Source organism: Crotalus tigris, unplaced genomic scaffold (genome assembly GCF_016545835.1).
Source record: "Crotalus tigris isolate CLP2741 ecotype Arizona unplaced genomic scaffold, ASM1654583v1 scf7180000017764.6130737, whole genome shotgun sequence".
NCBI lineage: Eukaryota > Metazoa > Chordata > Lepidosauria > Squamata > Viperidae > Crotalus > Crotalus tigris.
This window is the reverse complement of record NW_024096618.1, coordinates 1,893,000-1,912,755: the sequence shown is the minus strand read 5'-3', so window position 1 is coordinate 1,912,755 and position 19,756 is coordinate 1,893,000. Positions and strand designations below refer to the sequence as shown.

Sequence of the window (19,756 nt, the reverse complement as noted above, 5' to 3'; positions counted from 1 at the left end):
CCTTCAAATGACCCCCCTTTCTAGGGTATTTTGCAAAGCTTCCAAACAGATGGAATAGGGGGAATTATGGCTGCTAACAGACATAAATGCATTAAAATTTGACACATACTTTTATAGTAACGTATCAACTGTAGCAATATTTTAATCTGCATCCTTCATTTGATTGAAATAGAAAATGAAGCAGGTATATTAGAATATATATATATATTCTCAAAGACTACATTTTTGCACAATAAACAAATTCCACCTAGCAAATATGCTGTATGCTGAGTTAGGTACAAGTAGTGTGGTCCCAATCCTCTTGAAAAAATATAGATTCTTGTTGCATGAAGATAGGTGAGGCTCTAAGTAATATCATTTTCTTTTTCCTAATGGGATCAGAGAGACATTTCAGGATCAGCAAATCACCTGAACCAATCCATCTCTTCAAGAAATCATGGATAAAGGAAATGGTTCTGCCATTACTGAATTCATTCTTCAAGGATTCACAGGCAATCCCAAAATGCAGCTGGTTCTTTTTACAGTCTTCCTCTTGATTTATGTCATCACTGTGTTAGGGAATCTAGGGATGATTCTGTTGATTTGCACTAAACCCCAACTTCACAAACCCATGTATTACTTCCTGGGCAATCTCTCCTTTGTTGATCTCTGCTGTGCCTCAACCATTGCTCCTAAAATGCTGATTGACTTATTAAGTGAAACTAAAAGGATTTCATACAGTGGCTGTGTTACACAGCTCTTTCTGTTTGCTATCCTTGCAGATGCAGAATGCCTTTTGTTGGCTATGATGGCCTATGATAGATACGTGGCCATCTGCAATCCACTCCTCTATCCAACCGTAATGTCCAAAAAGGCCTGCCAGCAAATGATCACTATTGCATACTTTACAGGCCTGCTAGATTCAATGATACATACTTCCTCTACATTCCGGCTATCTTTCTGTAGCTCCAATGTTATCAATCACTTCTTCTGTGATGAGCCTCCACTTCTAATACTCTCCTGTTCTGATACCTATATTAGTGAGATTGTATTATTTACCTTTGTTGGCTTTGTTGAAGCAAGCAGCATTGGAATGATTCTTGTATCCTATGTTTACATTTTGGCTACAATCTTGAGAATGCGCTCTGCTGAGGGCAGGCACAAAGCATTTTCTACCTGTGCCTCTCACTTGACAGCTGTTGGGATATACCACGGGACAATACTCTTCATGTATTTCCGACCAAGTTCTAGCTACTCCATGGACCAAGACAAATGGGCCTCTATGTTCTACACAATTGTGATCCCCATGCTGAACCCTGTGATCTACAGCCTGAGAAACAAGGAGGTGAAAGATGCTATGTCAAAATCTCTTGACCATATATGGATTTGGAAAAGGAGAATCTTTGTTTCTCCAGCATGATTGGATGGAGAACCCACGGATGGGTTGTCTTAATCTATCTGCTCCAATTAGACTAAGTCTGAAATTTAGTACCGCCCCCTCTGTGCCAACTGCACCCCAGTTTTAGACTTAGTCTCTTTGCCCCAAGACGCGTTTTGTCTTCGCTCCTGGAGCAGAAGACTGTTTAATTCTATTTAATTACTTAGCTCAGGCTATTATTATTATTTGTTATTTTATTATTGATTCAGAATCGATTATATCTAGAAGAAAGATCAATTATCCCAGTCTGAAGCCTATTCAGGCTGACAGACTCACAATCCTCTCCCTCTAGGGGGGGGGACTTTTCCCTTCTATTTTTTCCCCTCAGTTAGGGACAGCAAGATCAAACCTTTGATTTAGGTCGTTTTCAGAGCCTCATCAAGCCTGGAGGGAGCCTTCCCAGGTCCCTCGGCCCCAGCAGAGAGCAGCAGGTGAGAATTTGGGCGCGGCCCAATTTTCGGAGCCGGGAGGGCCTGTCAGGCCTTGGATGACAGCTTTTCCAGCCGGCCTAATCACATGCCACCAGCTGCTTTAGGAGCCCAGGCGATTCTCCCAAAAGAGGGCTCGTTGCAGCTTAGTCGCTAGGCCTCAAGGCCTTCTTCCAACGGCCGTTTTTTAGGGTGCGAAATTGGCAGCCGCCATTTTGAATTGCCTCCCGGTGGCCATTTTGTGTGTGGCTGAAGCCCCCGGCGGCCATTTTGTATGTGGTTGAGGCCCTCGGCGGCCATTTTGTGAGTGGCGGAAGTCACTGGTGGCCATTTTGTGGGTGGCTGAAGTCACCGGCGGCCATTTTGTGTGGGGCTGAAGCCTCGGCGGCCATTTTGAGTGTGCCTGAAGTCACTGGCGGCCATTTTGTGGGTGGCTGAAGTCACCGGCGGCCATTTTGTGTGGGGCTGAAGCCTTGGCGGCCATTTTGAGTGTGCCTGAAGTCATCAGCGGCCATTTTGTGTGTGACTGAAGCCCTCGGAGGCCCTTTTGTGCGTGGCAAAAGCCCTTGGTGGCCATTTTGTGTGTGGCTGAGGCCCAGACTGCCTGGAACTTTCTTCTGAAGGCAGTATTACATCATCGGTGGCAGGATTGTCGAGAGAGCAGGTTCGACCGGGGAGGGCCTGATCGATCCCAAGTGATCGGGGTGCCCATTAACTCCCCGCCCATCCCCCTCTTGGGCTGAAGTATCTCTGTAGACTCCCTTGGTGAAGTACAGCGCCGAGGGGGGCGTTTTGCCAAGGTTGAGACCAGAGCAACTCATCATGGCAGAGAAAGGCAGCGAGCCGGCCAAGAGGAGTCGCCAATCAGAGGCAAGTGGTAAGAGCACCACCAAGCGAGCCCGGCCAAGCAGGGAGCCACAGAGGGAGGAAGGGGGCCAAAGACTGAGAGCGGCCTCCCCAGATCTGACAGGCACGATGGGAAGGTCTATATTTGAGCCCCTTTCTTCGCACAGTGCCTCAGCCCCAGGGGCCTGGTCTCCCCCCAGGGGAATTCCTGAGTCAGATTCAAACCTAACAGTGGCTTCAGGGAGGGGTATAACCGGTCAGGACACCTCAGGGCCCCAGGCCACATTCACTCCCACTGCAGCAGGACTTCGCCCTCCTGAGAACCAGGCCCTGAACCCGAACCTCCTCCAGTCCATGATAGCCCAGGCTGTGGCTCAATTTATGGCCTCCAACACCCCACAGCCACCCCCACAGGCCACCCATCATTCACAATCTCCGGATTGGATGGATGATCCCGCATCGGATTTGGAATCTACAGGAGCTGAACAAGCTGGCCTAATTTTGTCTGAGGACGAGGGCATCGCCCCATCCGAACCCACCCCTCCTGTCGGTCTCTTGGACCATTCCTTCTTCAATTCCCTGCTTCTCAAGGCCTGCACCACTGCAAACCTTGCCCAAGAACAGGAGAACCCACCAACATCCCAGGGTCCCCATGCCATATACACTGAGCCCTCTGTCTCACAGAATCATATTCCCTGCCCTCCCCTTTTTCTAAATATAGTCCAGAAACAATGGGAAAAACTAGGATCCCCCTTAAGCCCTGGTGCGGTAGAGAGAACATTGTTCACTGTTGCTCCTTCCCTGACCTCCCTTTTGGAGATTCCTGAGATTGATGAGCCCTTGAACTCATTGTTTCCCAAGTCCAACATCCCTGGGGACATAAATGAGGCACTAAGGGCAGAGGACAAGAAGATTGAGTCCGCCCTATGCAGGTCCCACCAGGCCTGGGCAACGAGGGCAGCAACCTCCATGGCCTTCTTTGCCAGGGCTTCGGTCCTGTGGCTACGGGAGCTCCAGAACATGATCCCTCCGGACCAGCTCAGAGCCCACCAGAATCTGGGTAAGTTGGTGGCCACGTCCCAGTATCTAGCCGATGCCTCCTTACACACGATCAGATACACTGCCCGGACCATCGCGGCAGACATTTCAGCACGAAGGCTCCTTTGGCTCAGAAACTGGCGAGCAGACACCAAGGCCAAGTGGTGTCTGGCCTCTAAACCTTATACAGGTGGACAACTCTTTGGTAAGGCGCTAGAGCCATACCTAACCGAAGGTAAGGATAAACACAAGACCTTGGTTAATACATCAAGGAGGGGAGATAGACGCTGGGGGAACTTGTCGCAGAGTAACTACAGAAGGCAGCCCTTTCGGCCAGCGCCAGCCTGGGACTGGGCCCAGGCTCCTCGCCCCTCCTTTCAGAGACAGGAACGACAACAAGATCATTCAGCATACAGAGGCAGATCACAGTTCCAGACCAAGCGGTCCTTTCAAGGCGCAGGGAGCCGCTCCTTTAAGCGAGGCAAGTGAACCTGCAGCCTCACCTCCCATAGGAGGCCGGCTGGCCCTCTATTCCAGCATTTGGGCGGCCACTACTACAGACGCATGGGTGTTAGACACCGTCTCCCAAGGTCTGAGACTAGAATTTTGTTCCCCTCCACCTGATAGATTCCGCTCTTGTCCTATTTCAACGAACAGGACCGGAGTTGAACTTATGTCAGAGGCAACAGCTCATTTATTGCAAATACAAGCAATTGAACCAGTACCACAAGACCAAGAAGGACGAGGGTTTTACTCAAACCTTTTCGTCATTTCCAAGACTTCAGGGGGCTGGAGGGCGATCTTGGACTTAAAAGGTCTAAACCTCTACTTGAGATATAAAAAATTTAAGATGCAATCACTTCAATCAATCCTGGCTGGTGTCAGGCAAGGTGACTTTCTTACTTCCATAGACCTGACTGAGGCATATTTGCACATCCCAATTTTTCCTGGACACCACAAATTCCTCAGATTCAGTTATGCCCGATGCCACTACCAGTACAGAGCCCTTCCATTTGGCCTCTCATCTGCACCGAGAGTATTTACAAAGGTACTGGCAGTGATTGCAGCCCACCTTAGACAAATTCCCATCAGAGTTCAATGCTATCTAGATGACATTCTAATTCAGTCATCATCATGGCAAGGTGCCCAAACAGACCTCGCCCTAGCCATCAAGGTTTTGCAGGAGTACGGTTTTTCTGTGAATTTCCAGAAAAGTCATACTGTACCAACAACTCGGCTCCTCCATTTGGGCGCAGTTATAGACACAGGCAACTGCACAGTCTACCTATCTCAGGACCGATGGAACTCTATCCAGACTCTTGTACATCGGATCCGAAAGAACAGAGTAGTCACATTGGCATCCCTTTCACAACTACTAGGGAAGATGGTGTCCTGCATGCAAATTGTGCCATGGGCACGTCTCCATGCCAGAGAATTACAGTGGCTTCTCCTTCCATTTCAGAGACTTCATACCAGCACATCCCACCAGAAGGTCCGAGTTCCACGGTCGGTGTTGAACTCCCTTCGTTGGTGGGACTCTCCGGCACTGTCACAGGGAGCAGAATTCAAAGAGCCAGACAGGATCACCATCACCACAGACGCAAGCCTATTTGGGTGGGGGGCACACCTCCACACACACTGGGCCCAAGGTCAGTGGTCCAGGCAAGATCTAAATAACAATATAAACTGGCTGGAACTAAGAGCCATACACATGGCCCTAAAGAGATTCAGCAGCTTAGTACAGGGCCAGCACGTCCTGGTCTTAACCGACAACATTACAGCCAAGGCCCATATCAACAGACAGGGGGGAACAAGGTCCAAGCTTCTCATGCAGGAGGCCAGATTGCTGGGGTCTTGGGCGGAACTGAATCTTGCCTCCATCAGGGCGGAGCACATATCCGGAGTGGCCAACCAGCAGGCGGACGCACTGAGCAGAGCCACCGTGGACCATTCCGAATGGCAGCTGGATCCGAAGATCTTCAGAGAGATCGTGGACAGGTTTGGTTCCCCAACCCTAGATCTGTTTGCCTCCCCAGCCAACTCACAGCTTCCCAGATTCCTTTCCAGGTTCCCGTCTCCATCAGCGGAAGGAACAGATGCACTCCGCAGTCCCTGGCCCAGGGAACTGCTCTATGCCTTTCCTCCCCTGCCCCTTCTACCTGCCACGATCAGGAAGATCCTTCGCGAACAAGCAGAGGTCCTCCTGGTCACCCCGCATTGGCCGAGACGATCTTGGTTCGCCGACCTGATGGAGCTCTCTGCATCCCCTTCATGGAGGATTCCAGCCAATCGGATCTCCCTCATTCAGGGGGAGTTACATCATCCGGACCCTCAATGGCTCCAGTTAACCGTCTGGCACTTGAGAGGCAGGCCTTAGGCCTAGACTCATATTCGTCAAGGGTCATAGCCATGATCCAGCAATCAAGGCGACCCTCGACGAATAGAATATACGATGCCACGTGGAAGAGCTTCTGTAATTGGTGTTTAGCTCACAAAATTGAACCCTTACAGGCTGCAGTGCCAGTTATTTTGGAGTTCCTGATGGACGGTTTGGACAAAGGGCTTTCACAAGCACCATCCGTAGGCAGGTAGCAGTACTCGCCACGGTTATTTCCTGTGGCAAGGAACCCTTAACACAGCACCCTATGACACGCTCCTTCTTAAAAGGAACTAACAATGCCAGACCACCAGCGGTACATAGATATCCCTCCTGGAACCTTCATCAGGTTTTACAGGCTCTTGTCTCACCACCCTTTGAGCCAATTGACACTTGTTTGCTCAAACTATTATCAATGAAGGTGGCATTTCTGGTTGCTGTAACTTCAGCCAGAAGAATCTCTGAGCTGGCTGCCGTGTCAGTGAGAAAGGACCTGTGTATCTTCCATAGGGACAGGGTTACTCTCAGGTTAGATCCCTCTTTCATGCCCAAGGTCAACTCCTTGTATGATAGATCACAGGACATAGTTTTGCCGGATTTCTGTCCGAACCCATCTAATGACATAGAGGCTCAGTGGAACAGATTGGATGTTCACAGGGCCTTATATTGCTATATACAGAGAACCTCATCCTTCCACAAGACTGAGGCTCTGTTTGTGTCATTTCACCCTTCGTCGTTAGGACAGAAGGTTTCCTCACCCACTATAGGCAGGTGGATTAGAGCTTGTATTTCTCTGGCATACCAGACTCAGTCACTACAAGCTCCCAGCCATATCATGGCCCATTCCACCAGGGGCGCAGCCACTACAGCAGCCTGGCATCCATAGAGGAAGTTTGTAGGGCAGCAACATGGGCATTGCCCTCCTCCTTTGTCCGTCACTACAAGATGGATATATATGCATCTTCTATGGCTTCATTTGGCCGCAAGGTCCTAGAACACGCATTAACATGGGGTGGGAACCAGGCCCAATCTAATTCCCCACCCTAGGGACACAGGGCTTTGGTATGTCCCATCCGTGGGTTCTCCATCCAATCATGCTGGAGAAAGGGGCGTTGTCTTACCTGAACGCCTTTTTTCAGCATGATGATGGAGAATCCACTCCCTCCCATTAGGTCAGTTGGCCTGGTCCCCATTTGTTCAGACGCGTCGGACTAAAGTCTGGGTATCGCCTGAGCCTAAAACTGGGGTGCAGTTGGCACAGAGGGGGCGGTACTAAATTTCAGACTTAGTCTAATTGGAGCAGATAGATTAAGACAACCCATCCGTGGATTCTCCATCATCATGCTGAGAAAAGGCGTTCAGGTAAGACAACGCCCCTTTTACAATAACTTGAATGGTGATTTGAGAGGGAGGGACATACAAAAGATTTATCTAGAATAGGGGTGTCAAACTGCCAGCCCGTGGGCCAGATGCATCACAGGAAGCTGCACCCACCCCATTGCCGGCAATGGCAAAAGAGTCCCGATACGTTATGTGACTTCATGTGATGACGTGAGTTTGACATGCCTGAACTAGAAGGTGTGGTAAAATCATATTGGGGATACATGTCTTTTTAAAGGATGTGGCCCTAGATAAATTTAATAGAAAACGTAATAAAAATCTCTATTTCCTTTTTTAAAGGGGGGCGGCAATTCAGTGGAAAAAAAGAATACAAGTGTAATGTGTCTTAGCCAAGTGTCAAAACCACAACCTGTCAACTAGTTTATATAGAAGACATTTCTGGTCAACCCAAGGAGTGTTTATGGTAGACCCCTCTAGTTCTTTCTAATAGGTGTTAAAGAAATGTTACTTCTAGCAGGCAAAAGCACAAATAAGCTAATGCTTCTGGCTAAAATTAATTCATAGTTGACAAAAAAAACCCTAATTACCTATAAATAAGCTAATAAGCACCAGGCCTTCAAGCTGGAGAGATAAGTTGGAACCAGGCAAATTTCCATTTGTCCTACAGTAGCTCAAAATTTTCATAATATTTTCAACATTCATTCCAAGATAAATTTTTGTAGAAGCAGTCACACCACTAGCACAAAGTATTAATATGAGTTCTCATATGCAATACCTCAGCAAATGAAGTAAAGATTAGAATACCTGTATACACTGCCCTACTTTGTATTTTTGTTTAATGCAAATTTAATGATCATTTAGATGAATGCAATAAAAATGTGGCCCTGGTGCTCTGGATTATTGAGAAGCCAAAAAAGGTGGAACTCAAAAGAATGCAAATCTTTTTCCTTCCTTTGATAGATTTGATCTTTTTATGGTTATGCTCTCAGTACGTGTCACTGTGTATTAGAGAATGTTGGGATAATTCTATTGATGTGCAGTAAATCCAAATTTCACAAACCCATGTATTACTTTCTAGGAAACCTCTCCATTGTTGATCTTTGCTATTCTTCAGCCATTGCTCCTAAAATTCTATTTGATTTATTAGCTGAAACTGAAAGGATTTCTTAAAGTGCCTGTGTTTTACAGCTGTTTTTGTATTCCATGCTTGTAGACATAGAATGCCTTGTATTGGCTCTGATGGCCTATTAATATGGAATAATGAACAATCACTAGAATAATGATGTGTCTGCATAATTACTAGAATAGTGCTGTATTAGTAGTATATGACTAATCTAATGTGCATTGCACTTGGATACAATGTGTGTAGCAAATTCTCCATTGTATAACTGTGAGAAACGAACCTAATGTATTACAATGTGTATTTCAATGTGTATTCCTTTGTTCTTGAGAAAAGGAAAGTATAAAACTGAAGTCTGAACCCGCCCTCGGAGTTCAGAATTGCTTGTTGCTATTGCTTCTGAACCGGCGCAATAAATCTCTCTGCTAAAACCCTCTGGAATTCGTAAGAGTCCTTTCGTTTTCCACAAGACTATGACAGATATTGGCCATCTGCAATTCATTTCTCTATTCAGCTATAAAATCTGAAACAACTATGCCAGCAAATAACTGCTGTTGTATACAATATGAACCTTATGGATATGATAGTAGACACTTCCTCTACATTTTGATCACCATTCTGCACATCAAATCTTATCGATCACTTCTTCTAAAGCATATTTCCACACTTAAGGATTTCCTGCTCTGACAAATACGTTAATCATAATGTACTGTTTATCTTTGTTCACTTCATTGAAGTGAGCACTATAGCTATGATTCGTCTATCCTATGTTTATATTTGGGGTACAATTCAGAGAATGTGCTCTGCTGAGGGCAAGCACAAGGCTTTTCTCACCTGGGCTTCTCCTTTGACAGCTTTTCAGATATTCCATAGCACAATAGTATTCATGTACCTCCGGCCCTCATCCAGCTATACACTGAACCAAGACAAATGGGCTTTTATGTTCTGGTCATGATCTCAATGCTTACTGAAATCTTTTGACAACTGGCTGTAATCACGCATGCCTTTGTCAAGTGAGGAGTCTCACTGAGAACCATATTTCTGCTCCCCTCTGTAGATGTCTAGATCTAGAGGTTGGGGATTGTGCCTCATCACCTGATTGCTCCAGACAAGGAGAGAATCTGCAATCACCCACAAGTGTTCCAGATAGTTGCTTCTCACGAGGAGACCACAAGACAGGAGATTCTGTGGTTGATCAGTCTCAGCTGAATCCTAGCTTACTGGATCCTGAGGCTGACTGACACAGGATCAACTGCAACATTGTCAGAGGCAAGGTCAGAGTCATATTCTAAATTGCGGCTCATAACACTTATATTTAAAAACGTCTTTCATTAAGAACTGAATAAAATTCACACAGTGCTGTAAAAACATGTTGGTCCAAAGGTTCCTAATAGAGGAAAAGCAGTTAACAACTTACAAAAGGATTAGAAAGGGAAATATGAGATAAGAGAGTATGCAAACCCATGTAGGTGTCAACCTCATTTTGAGTGAATCAGAGCACTAAAGCTGATGGTGACTGCTGTCTTGTGGTTTCTTTGTGAGGAGCAACTATCTGGATCACTTGTGGATGATCTCAAGTTCTCTCTTTGTTTGGAGAGCAATTATCAAAGAGCTGGCCTGCTTTTCATTCTACCATGACTATCAATTCTGCTAACAGTTCCCCTTTTCTTTCCTGGAATATCATTAAAACCCTGGCAAATGCTGGCCTCGAGACATAATATGAAGGTTATTTTGTTCATGAGCTTATGAGCAATCAAACATGCTTGAGTTGTAAAATGATGTGATGGATTGTGTCTGTGAAGGGGAAGGTGATGTGATGGACTACAATAAAGTCACAGTTTATTGAGGAAGTCACAGTTTATTGAGGAAGCATGTTGGGGGGGGGAACACAGCCTGGAGCTAAATCAGAAAAAGGAAGTTAATTAGGATAGCCACTCCCTAGAATTTCCGATATATAGGTTAGGGTTAGAGTGGGATAGAGTTAGACTAACTAGATTCTGTCTATATAGCATCAGCAAATAAAAAGCTAACTTTGGCTGGATTGTTCAGTGTCACTCTGGGGCTGGACCCGAGAATTGTTGAGTTGTAGATTGGGACTCAAGATATTATTTACTTAAAGATAGTCTCCAATTAAAACTATCACAACATAGCATGAAAATGCAACCAATTATCTCCAGGATCTGGGGTACTGAAGTACATAAGGGATTATATCCCAAGTGATATGAAAAAAGATTTAAGATCTCTGCTCCTATTTACAAGTTTTGTAAGAGCAAAGAAGCCACTGATTCAATTCCAGGTATATTTTAATTACACAAGTTTTGTAAGAGCAAAGAAACCACTGACTCAACTCCAGGTATGTTTGCTAATTCACAATATGATTTATTCAAATGTTGAGATTAGCCTTTACACAGTGCATATGGGAAACACTACTGAGAAATTTTTGAACTGTACTAAAATGAGAGACAATTTTAGTTTTAGAGTTTCAATGGATTTATAATTGTTTGTACTTTTCAGATATTAAAGCCTTCTTAAGACTTGATTCTAGATGGATTATTTTGCTGTAGGATGAGAGAAAATGCATAAATAAAAATTAATATAGATCAGAAAGATTTGTTTAACAAAACTGGATCATCCTCACCTTAAGAAATTCTTTCTTCCTTCCTGATCTCAGCATTACTAAGTTTAATTTAATCTAATAAAGTTGAATCTTTCTCATTTGAGACCCATGTAAATTTAAATAAGAATAAGATATCACCTATAAGCAAAATTAGGAAAATGTATCAAAGAATGGCAGGAGATAGCTTGGACCATTGCCATGAATAAGAGAAGAGACAGGATCCCTGCCTTGTTGAGTATGGGGTGAATTGTCTAAGAGAGTTTTTCAGGATTTCCCAGCTGAACACCAGCCTCCAGGACTTGTGTCTATCCAAACACCATCTAAACTCATCATGAGAAGTTTTGAAATTCTTTGTGGGGAAAAAACACATATTTATGACAGAACTATGTCTTTTGAGGGAGCATTACACCTAGGATACCAATTTTGCTATCTGTTTCAATAACTGTGATTTCTTTTCTCCTTAGAAAGTGCATAAGGTTTTATCTTCCTCCAGCTTGGTTTATTGGATATCTAAGGACTTTTCCTTAACAACAGTCAGTGAGATCAACAATACCTGGTTTTCATGCTGCCTTTTTAAAGGAGGCGTTGTGAGGTTTTGTATTAAACATAATCTCAGCCAAATATATGAAATTGAACTAAACTGACAGAGAGGGTTTTATTGATCCTACAGTTTCAAGATTTCATAAATAAAACAAATTATCATTAAAAGGCATCAGATTTGACATACAGAGCTTTTGGTTATCATGATGGATGATTTATACCAGTGGAGACTGCAGGAGAATGTATCCCTCTTGGTGCATCTACCTCTTTCAGTGGTTTTTTATATCAGTTTAATTGAATATCTCTAGTTCCTATATTTTTGGTTCCATTTAAAAAGAGTTTCAGCTATGAATACAGGCAAGAGACACCCTAGGTACAGAAAGGTATGTCACTTGGGGAATATGGAGGGAAAATTGTGTAAAAGCAAACACATGTTTTATTGCACCATAAAAGGACATGAAATTCCATATTGCTAGAATATTAAGAGCAATGGCTGGTTAAACTTGAAATCTAGAACCCAAACAAAAAAAAACCCTGTAAAATGAATGGTGTGAGAATTTCATGTACCCTACTACTGCCAAATTATCATCCACTATCTGAAGGTAGAATTGGAATAAATGGAATTTGAAAAGGAGTTCTGGCACTTTCAAATCATCCCCCTTTCTAGGATATATAGCACAGTTCCCAAATGGGTGCAAGAGGGAGAATTACGGTTGCTAGCAGGCATAAATCCATTAAAATTTGACACATACGTTTATAGCAGAATATCTATTGTAGCAATATATTAATCTGCATCCATCACTTAATTGAAACAGCAAATGAAGTAAATATATTAGAATTTATCTCTAATATATAGTCCCAAACTCTACATTTTTCCATAATAAACAAATGCATAATGAACGAATTTGATCTAGCAAATATTCTATATACTGAGTTAAGTAAGTAGTGTGGTTCCAATCCTTTTGAAAAAAATCTAAATTCTTATTGCATAAAGATAGGAACATGGCTGAATCTCTAAGTAATATAATTTTCTTTCTCTTTGCAAGGGATCAGAAAGACAACAAATCTCCTGAACCAACCCATCTACTCAGAAAATCATGGATAAAGGAAATGGTTCTGCCATTACTGAATTCATTCTTCAAGGATTCACAGGCAATCCCAAAATGCAGCTGGTTCTTTTTACGGTCTTCCTCTTGGTTTATGTCATCACTGTGTTAGGGAATCTAGGGATGATTCTGTTGATTTGCACTAAACCCCAACTTCACAAACCCATGTATTATTTCCTGGGCAATCTCTCCTTTGTTGATCTCTGCTGTGCCTCAACCATTGCTCCTAAAATGCTGACTGACTTATTAAGTAAAACTAAAAGGATTTCATACAGTGGCTGTGTTACACAGCTCTTTCTGTTTGATATCCTTGCAGATGCAGAATGCCTTTTGTTGGCTGTTATGGCCTATGACAGATACGTGGCCATCTGCAATCCACTCCTCTATCCAACCGTAATGTCCAAAAAGGCCTGCCAGAAAATTATCTCTATTGTGTACTTTACAAGCCTGCTAGATTCAATGATACAAACTTCCTGTATATTCCAACAATCTTTTTGTAGTTCCAACGTTATCAATCACTTCTTCTGCGATGAGCCTCCACTTCTAATACTCTCCTGTTCCAACACATATATTACTGAGATTGTGCTATTTACTACTGTTGGCTTTGGTGAAGCAGGCAGCGTTAGTATGATTCTTGTATCCTATGTTTACATTTTGGCTACAATCTTGAGAATGCGCTCTGCTCTGGGCAGGCACAAAGCATTTTCCACTTGTGCCTCTCACTTGACAGCTGTTGGGATATACCATGGGACAATACTCTTCATGTACTTCCGACCAAATTCTAGTTACTCCATGGACCAAGACAAATGGGCCTCTATGTTCTACACAGTTGTGATCCCTATGCTCAATCCTTTGATCTACAGCCTGAGAAACAAGGAGGTGAAAGATGCTGTGCCAAAATCTTTTGGCCATATATGGATTTGGATTGGGGGAAAAATGTTTTACAATAACTTGCATTTGAGGAGGGGGGACATATAGAACATATATCTTGAAGGCATGGTAAATTCAGTGGGGGATATGTGAATTTTTAAAGAAGGTAGCCCTAGAAAAAGTTAATAGACAACTTAATACAACTCTCTGCTGCTTATGGAGAAGAGGCAATTCAGTGTAAAAAAGAATATACATTGTGTACTCTTGTTCTTTCAAACGTGTATACATGGAATTGCTCAATCCTCTGAATATTATCTCAATATAAAATATATATTATTTAAATATAATATAGTTCACCTGTACAAGTCTCCACTACTGTCAAAGGCCACTATTTCAGTTTAATCAGAGAAACCTGGTTCTTCAACTGGTTCACTCCTTTAGTCCCTTTCCACAACATTCACCCATTAAAAAAATGGTACTTTGACACCAGTCCATCAGAAAAAAAAGTGGCAGTCATAAATCAAAATAATTTATTGTAGAAAGCACACAGAATCAAAATACTTTTATAACTATGGGCTTTAGAATTCAAAAGACTGAAGCATATATAATATTATACCATTCCACATCTGTAAATTAAATACTGTTGTTGGTTCTGAATTTGTCAAGTCATAAGCAGTTCACTATGAGGTAAACCAAGCATTTCAGTGTTGTTGTTTTTTTAGCCATAATTACACAAGCTGCTAGGCTTAGCTAGCCAATGTGTCCCAGCCCATGGATGGAGTGAGAGTTGCAGGACTCCCACAGTTGTAAAGGCAGGCGTGCTGCCAAGCACCCAAATTTTGATGACTACCTACAGGGATACTGCAACAAACAGAATTTCAGAGAGAGGTCATTAAGTCTCTTTGTTCAGCTCCATTGTTATTTCAAATGGTTGCTGAACAAATTGTCATAAGTCAAGGACTAGCTGTAAGAAACAGTAGTGGTTTCAACACACGAAGAAGACACCCTGGAATCACAGAAGGATAGCAATTGGAAAGATTTTCAGAAAGTATAATTTACAAAACGTGAAAATCAACTGTGTTAAGTGGAACAAGAAACATGACAATATCAGCTTAAGATATATCAGTTCACTGAAATCAGTAGAATTCTCAGATTTTTTTTTATTATTATTTAGAGACTTCTGAAGAAAGAAGGGAAAATAAGGTGTATTAGCAGGATTGGCCAGAAGGCTGGCTAGGTGCAGGAATCCAGTGTGAAGAAGCCAATGCTCTCACAGGATTAAAGAAAGATAAAATTCTTTTACTTCCGTACAGAAGCCGAAGAAGTCACCTTTGGGCTTCACATCCAAGGAGCATGCCAGAAATCAGGCACAGTTGTTGTTTTTTTCTCCTACAGGAAACAAAATAAGAGAATTGCTGATTAGTTACATGACAATCACACATGCAGACAAAGCAAAACCATTCCATAATATCCAAAATTATTTAATGCTGCTTCATTATCATTTAAGTTGCCACAAAGAGGAGGAGGTCAACTTATTTTCCAAAGCACCAGAGGGCAAGGCAAGAAATAATGGATGGAAACTAGTCAAGGAGAGAAACAATCTGGAATTAAGGAGAAACTTCCTAACAGCGAAGACAATTAACCAGCGGAACATCTGGCCTTCAATAGTTGTAGTTGTTTCATCACTGGAGGTTTTTAAGAAGAGACTGGACAGTCATTTATCTAAAATGATATACGGTTTCCTGCTTGAGCAGCGGGGGGATTAGAAAACCTCCAAGGTCTATTCTATCTCTATTCCATCTCTACCTCTGGGTGTGCTATGTTACTATGCTATTATGTTTTGTTTATAGATGGCTATAATCATTGCTTCAGCTAAATATTATGTGACATTCCTTGATTCCAGTAATGGGTTCACTTGCAATGTATCTTAGCCAAGTGTCAAAACCACAACCTATCAGTTAGGTTATACATTACTGATCAACCCAGGAAGAGTTTGTGGTCAACTCTTCTAGTTCTTTCTAATAGATATTTAAAAAATGTTACTTCTAGCAGGCAAAAGCAAAAATAAGCTAATGCCGCTGGCTAAAGTTAATTCATAGCTCACAAAAAACCTAATTATTTATTAATAAGCTAATAAGCTACCAGGCCCTCAAGCTGGAGAGATAACTAGGAACCAGGCAAATTTAAACTCATCCAAAAAAAACCTATGCCAGCAAATAATTGCTGTTGCATACAATATAAGCCTTATGAATATGATGGTAGACACTTCCTCTACATTCTGATTATCATTCTGCACATCAAATCTTATCGATCTCTTCTTCTGAAGCATATTTCCACACTTAAGGATCTCCTGCTCTGACACATACGTTAATCATGTTGTACTATTTATCTTTCTTCACTTCATTGAAGTGAGCACCATAGTTATGATTCTTCTATCCTATGTTTATATTTGGGATACAATTCTGAGAATGTGCTCAGTTGAGGGCGGGCACAAGGCATTTTCCACTTACGCTTCTCAGTTGATGGCTTTTCAGATATTCCATGGAACAGTAGTCTTCATGTCAAACTATTTTCCAAAACACCAAAAGGCAAGAGAAGAAACCATAGATGGAAACTAACCCAGGAGTGAAGCAACCTAGAACTAAGGAGAAATTTCCTAACAGTGAAAGCAATTCATCAATGGAATAGCTTGCCTTCAGAATATGTGGGTGCTCCATCACTGGAGACTGTCAGAATCCAATTATATTTCATCTTTAATTATCAAACATAGAAACTCCCAATTCTGCCTTCTCTGGATTCTGCCATAAGAGGGAGAAAAGGGGGAGAGCAAAGGGGCTTTATGGCCCTCACTTCCTTCAGCACACTTCAAAGGACTGAATGTGTGTTTATTGTGGCCTCTAAGCTTTAACATATCAAAGAAGAGTAATTGCCTTTCATGTAGTTATCTGAAGTCTCCATCCAGACGGAAGAAGAAAGGGTGATGGAATTGTGATACTTGAAACTATCACTGGAAGGGGGGTTGATTGGGTGGGACTACTGGGGAACCCCTTAAAACCTGGAATGGGAGAGCTTGAACCCCAAGTCCTGTCTAGCATGCCTGCAACCATTTTCTCTTAATAAAGGATTCCTGTTGGAAGAGCTATTCCAAGAGTTCTGTCTTCTTAAGATGCAAAGTGGGGTGGGTCCTTAAATTAGACAGGACTTGCAAAATTAATCCACCTGGAAGGTAGACCCTTGCCGGGGGATTTTGCAAAAATTTACCATGTCAGACAACGAAGCAAGAGAGGGAGAAAACTCCCTGGAAAGAGAGCCGCTGACCCAGTTGGAACCTTGCCAGATGTTGGGATCCGAGAGGCCAGATTTCTCAGAAGAAGAATTGGTGGAGACACAGGACCACAAGCCTCGCTGGTCGATGGGCGTTGGAAAGAAAAGCGAGTGGGGAAAGGAATCAAGAAAAGTGACCCTGAGACGGGGAACCAAGCAACCAGAATGGAAGCAGGAGATGGAGAAATCCCTGCACGCAAGTGAAGAGGGAGGAAGCTGTATGCCGTACTCAGACTGGATCCTAGAGAGAGCTATTGACCTGATGAAGAGAACTCTCAGCTCCCTAGGAGAGGAGATTCCTGAGCCCTACGCCCGCCCCAGTTCCTGGAGCCACAAAGGGAGAGACACCGAGGGGGACGTGGAACCTGCAACCCCAGGGACATTTACTGATCCAGGAGCTCCCACCCCCTACCGGACCACAGATGGAAATCTGGACGGAAGACACTACCACCCACAATGGAGGCACCGATCCATTCCAAGACGTCCACCGTGGAGGTGAAATTCAAAGGGGAGCCAACACGCTTGGGGTTTTTCCTAACCCAAGTCCTCAGCTACATGGAGGAATATGGGCAGGACATCCCCAGCGACAAAGCCCGCATCCGGATCGTGCAATCTGCCCTGGATGGACCAGCTGCAGATTGGGTGGTGAACCTGCATGACTCCAATGCCCCAGAACTCAGTAACTTCAACCGTTTCATGTCCTCGTTGAGAAGACGGTTTGAAGACCCCCTGGCTGATCGCAAAGCCCGTGAAAGAATAACAACGATGAAGCAGGGCAAACGCCCAGTGGCTGAGTATACACAAGAATTCCGAGCCATTGCCAGCAAACTGAATTGGCCAGAAGACATCCTCCTTGGCCGTTTCAAAGACGGACTAAACTATGATCTATATGATGCTTGCCTGCCCCGAGGAGACCCCCATCGACTTGAGGAATGGTACATCTTGGCAGAGGAAGCAGAGATCGACATATTGAAGAGGCATCGCCGAGGAAAACAATGGAGCCGCCCCCCGCCTGAGCTGACACACCAACCGGTGAAATCATCGGATCACAGCCAAGAAGCAGATGGGGTGTTTCAAGTGCGGAAGAGAAGGGCATCGAGCTGTAGAATGCCGCTCAAAGGCCCCCCAGCACAACCCAGACAGATCCCCAATCAACAAACCCAGAGGGTATTCAGCTAAGCCAAAAGAAACAGCCATGAAATGATGGAAATTGCAGAAAACCCCACCTCTGCTCACCAAGGGGAAAGAACTCCAGCCTACACCACAGGGACGGTGGATGCCTCAGATGACAGCTCGGAAGGCGAACCCCTGGTAAGTGGACGCATCACACCCATCTTCAAAACAGTGACTATATTAATCCCCCCCCTGCCCGAAGCTGTGAAGGTGAAAGCCTTAATAGACTCTGGCTTCACCCGCTGCCTCATTAGCCCAACACTAGTGGGGAATCTGGGCATCCCATCCAGGAGACTGGAACAACCAATCTCATTTGGCCAGTTAGATGGATCCATAGCAGGGGGGGTGCCAGCTACCCTAGCCACTCTACCAATACACCCTCATCCCTGGGCAACCATGAAAGAGACTTAACGTTTGTGGTGACCCCAGGTATGGAATGCCCAATGATTCTAGGGATGGAATGGTTGAAAAAATGGAACCCCTGGGTAAATTGGAGGACGACAGAAATCAAATTCCCGAAGGGGGACCCTATGGACTTAAAACCCCAAGGGAGGCTACCAGAATCACGAATAGAAAAAGCATCCATAGGAGAGGAAAAAAGATTAACAGAAATACCAGATGAATATAGGGACCTTGCTGAAGTCTTCAGTGAGGAGAGGGCGAATGAGCTTCCCCCCCACCGACCCACAGACTGTACCATTGAATTCAAGCCTGGGGCAAAACTCCCGAAACCCAGATTATACTCAATGAGCCCAAAGGAGAAGGAGGAAATGGAAAGATTTATAAAAAAAAACCTGGAGAGAGGTTTCATTGAACCAGCTAAGCCTAAAGTGGCTGCCCCGGTCCTTTTTAGAGAGAAGAGGGATGGCTCTTTACGTTTATGCGTGGATTATAGGGCCCTGAACACAATCAGTGAAAGCAACCTATACCCGCTGCCCCTCATGAAAGACATGCTGTTCACACTAGTCGAAAGAAATGTTTCTAAACTAGACTTAAGGGAAGCTTACTATCGAGTGAGAATCAAGGAAGGGGACGAATGGAAGACTGCATTTAACTGCCCCATGGGTGCTATCAATTCAAAGTCTTGCCATTTGGATTACAAGGGGGCCCTGCAGTCTTTATGCAACTAATCAATGACGTTCTAAGGGAGCACCTGTTTAAGGGGGTCCTTTTTTACTTGGACGACATTCTTATCTTTACCGAAACAAAAGAAGAACACGTCAAACTTGTCAGAGCGGTTTTAAAGAAGCTGCGAGCCGCTCACCTATATGCCAAACTCTCAAAATGCGAATTCCACCAGGAAAGGATAGACGACCTAGGCTATCGCAGATCCCCACAGGGCATTGAAATGGACCCAGAGAAGGTCAGAGCAGTATTAGAATGGGCACCACCCCGCACAAGAAAGCAACTACAAAGTTTCCTGGGCTTTGCAAATTTTTACCGCCAATTCATCCCCTCATTTGCACAGATAGCCTTGCCCCTCACCAACTTACTAAAAACGAAGGGAACATCCTCAGTAAAACCCTAGCCAGCCACTAACATGGACAATGGAGTGCCAA

The 19,756-nt window shown here is 43.9% G+C and overlaps 2 protein-coding genes, 1 long non-coding RNA gene and 1 pseudogene across 7 annotated transcripts in view; 3 read left to right on the top strand and 1 right to left on the bottom strand.

Moving 5' to 3' along the window:
- The first annotated feature begins 213 nt into the window (after nucleotides 1-213).
- Nucleotides 214-1,399, top strand: LOC120307088 (olfactory receptor 1019-like). Its single transcript, XM_039341375.1, has one exon. The coding sequence runs from the start codon at nucleotides 437-439 to the stop codon at nucleotides 1,397-1,399; it is 963 nt and encodes a 320-aa protein (XP_039197309.1). The 5' UTR covers nucleotides 214-436.
- Nucleotides 1,400-7,377: 5,978 nt separating this feature from the next.
- Nucleotides 7,378-9,522, top strand: LOC120307087 (annotated as a pseudogene).
- A 1,119-nt stretch (nucleotides 9,523-10,641) lies between these two features.
- On the top strand, nucleotides 10,642-14,083 carry LOC120306966 (olfactory receptor 1019-like). 5 transcript variants are annotated; one of them, XM_039341082.1, is made up of 2 exons: nucleotides 10,642-10,920; nucleotides 12,771-14,083. In XM_039341082.1, exon 2 carries the CDS (start codon nucleotides 12,822-12,824, stop codon nucleotides 13,806-13,808), a length of 987 nt encoding a protein of 328 aa, XP_039197016.1. In that variant the 5' UTR covers nucleotides 10,642-10,920; nucleotides 12,771-12,821; the 3' UTR covers nucleotides 13,809-14,083. The 5 variants fall into 5 exon arrangements, with proteins under 5 accessions (XP_039197016.1, XP_039197012.1, XP_039197015.1 ...); XM_039341078.1 differs by having other exon boundaries at nucleotides 11,649-14,083; XM_039341081.1 differs by having other exon boundaries at nucleotides 10,642-11,776.
- A 190-nt stretch (nucleotides 14,084-14,273) lies between these two features.
- The window catches only part of LOC120306970, a 39,622-nt gene continuing 34,139 nt past the window's right edge, over nucleotides 14,274-19,756 (bottom strand). Inside the window, exon 4 of the long non-coding RNA XR_005556428.1 lies at nucleotides 14,274-15,089. This is a non-coding gene — a long non-coding RNA (uncharacterized LOC120306970). The remainder of the gene's footprint in view (nucleotides 15,090-19,756) is intronic.

What these genes read in the sequence shown, in the direction of transcription:
- LOC120306966 (XM_039341082.1), top strand. Translation starts at nt 12,822, where the DNA reads ATGGATAAAGGAAATGGTTCTGCCATTACTGAATTCATTCTTCAAGGA.
- LOC120307088 (XM_039341375.1), top strand. Translation starts at nt 437, where the DNA reads ATGGATAAAGGAAATGGTTCTGCCATTACTGAATTCATTCTTCAAGGA.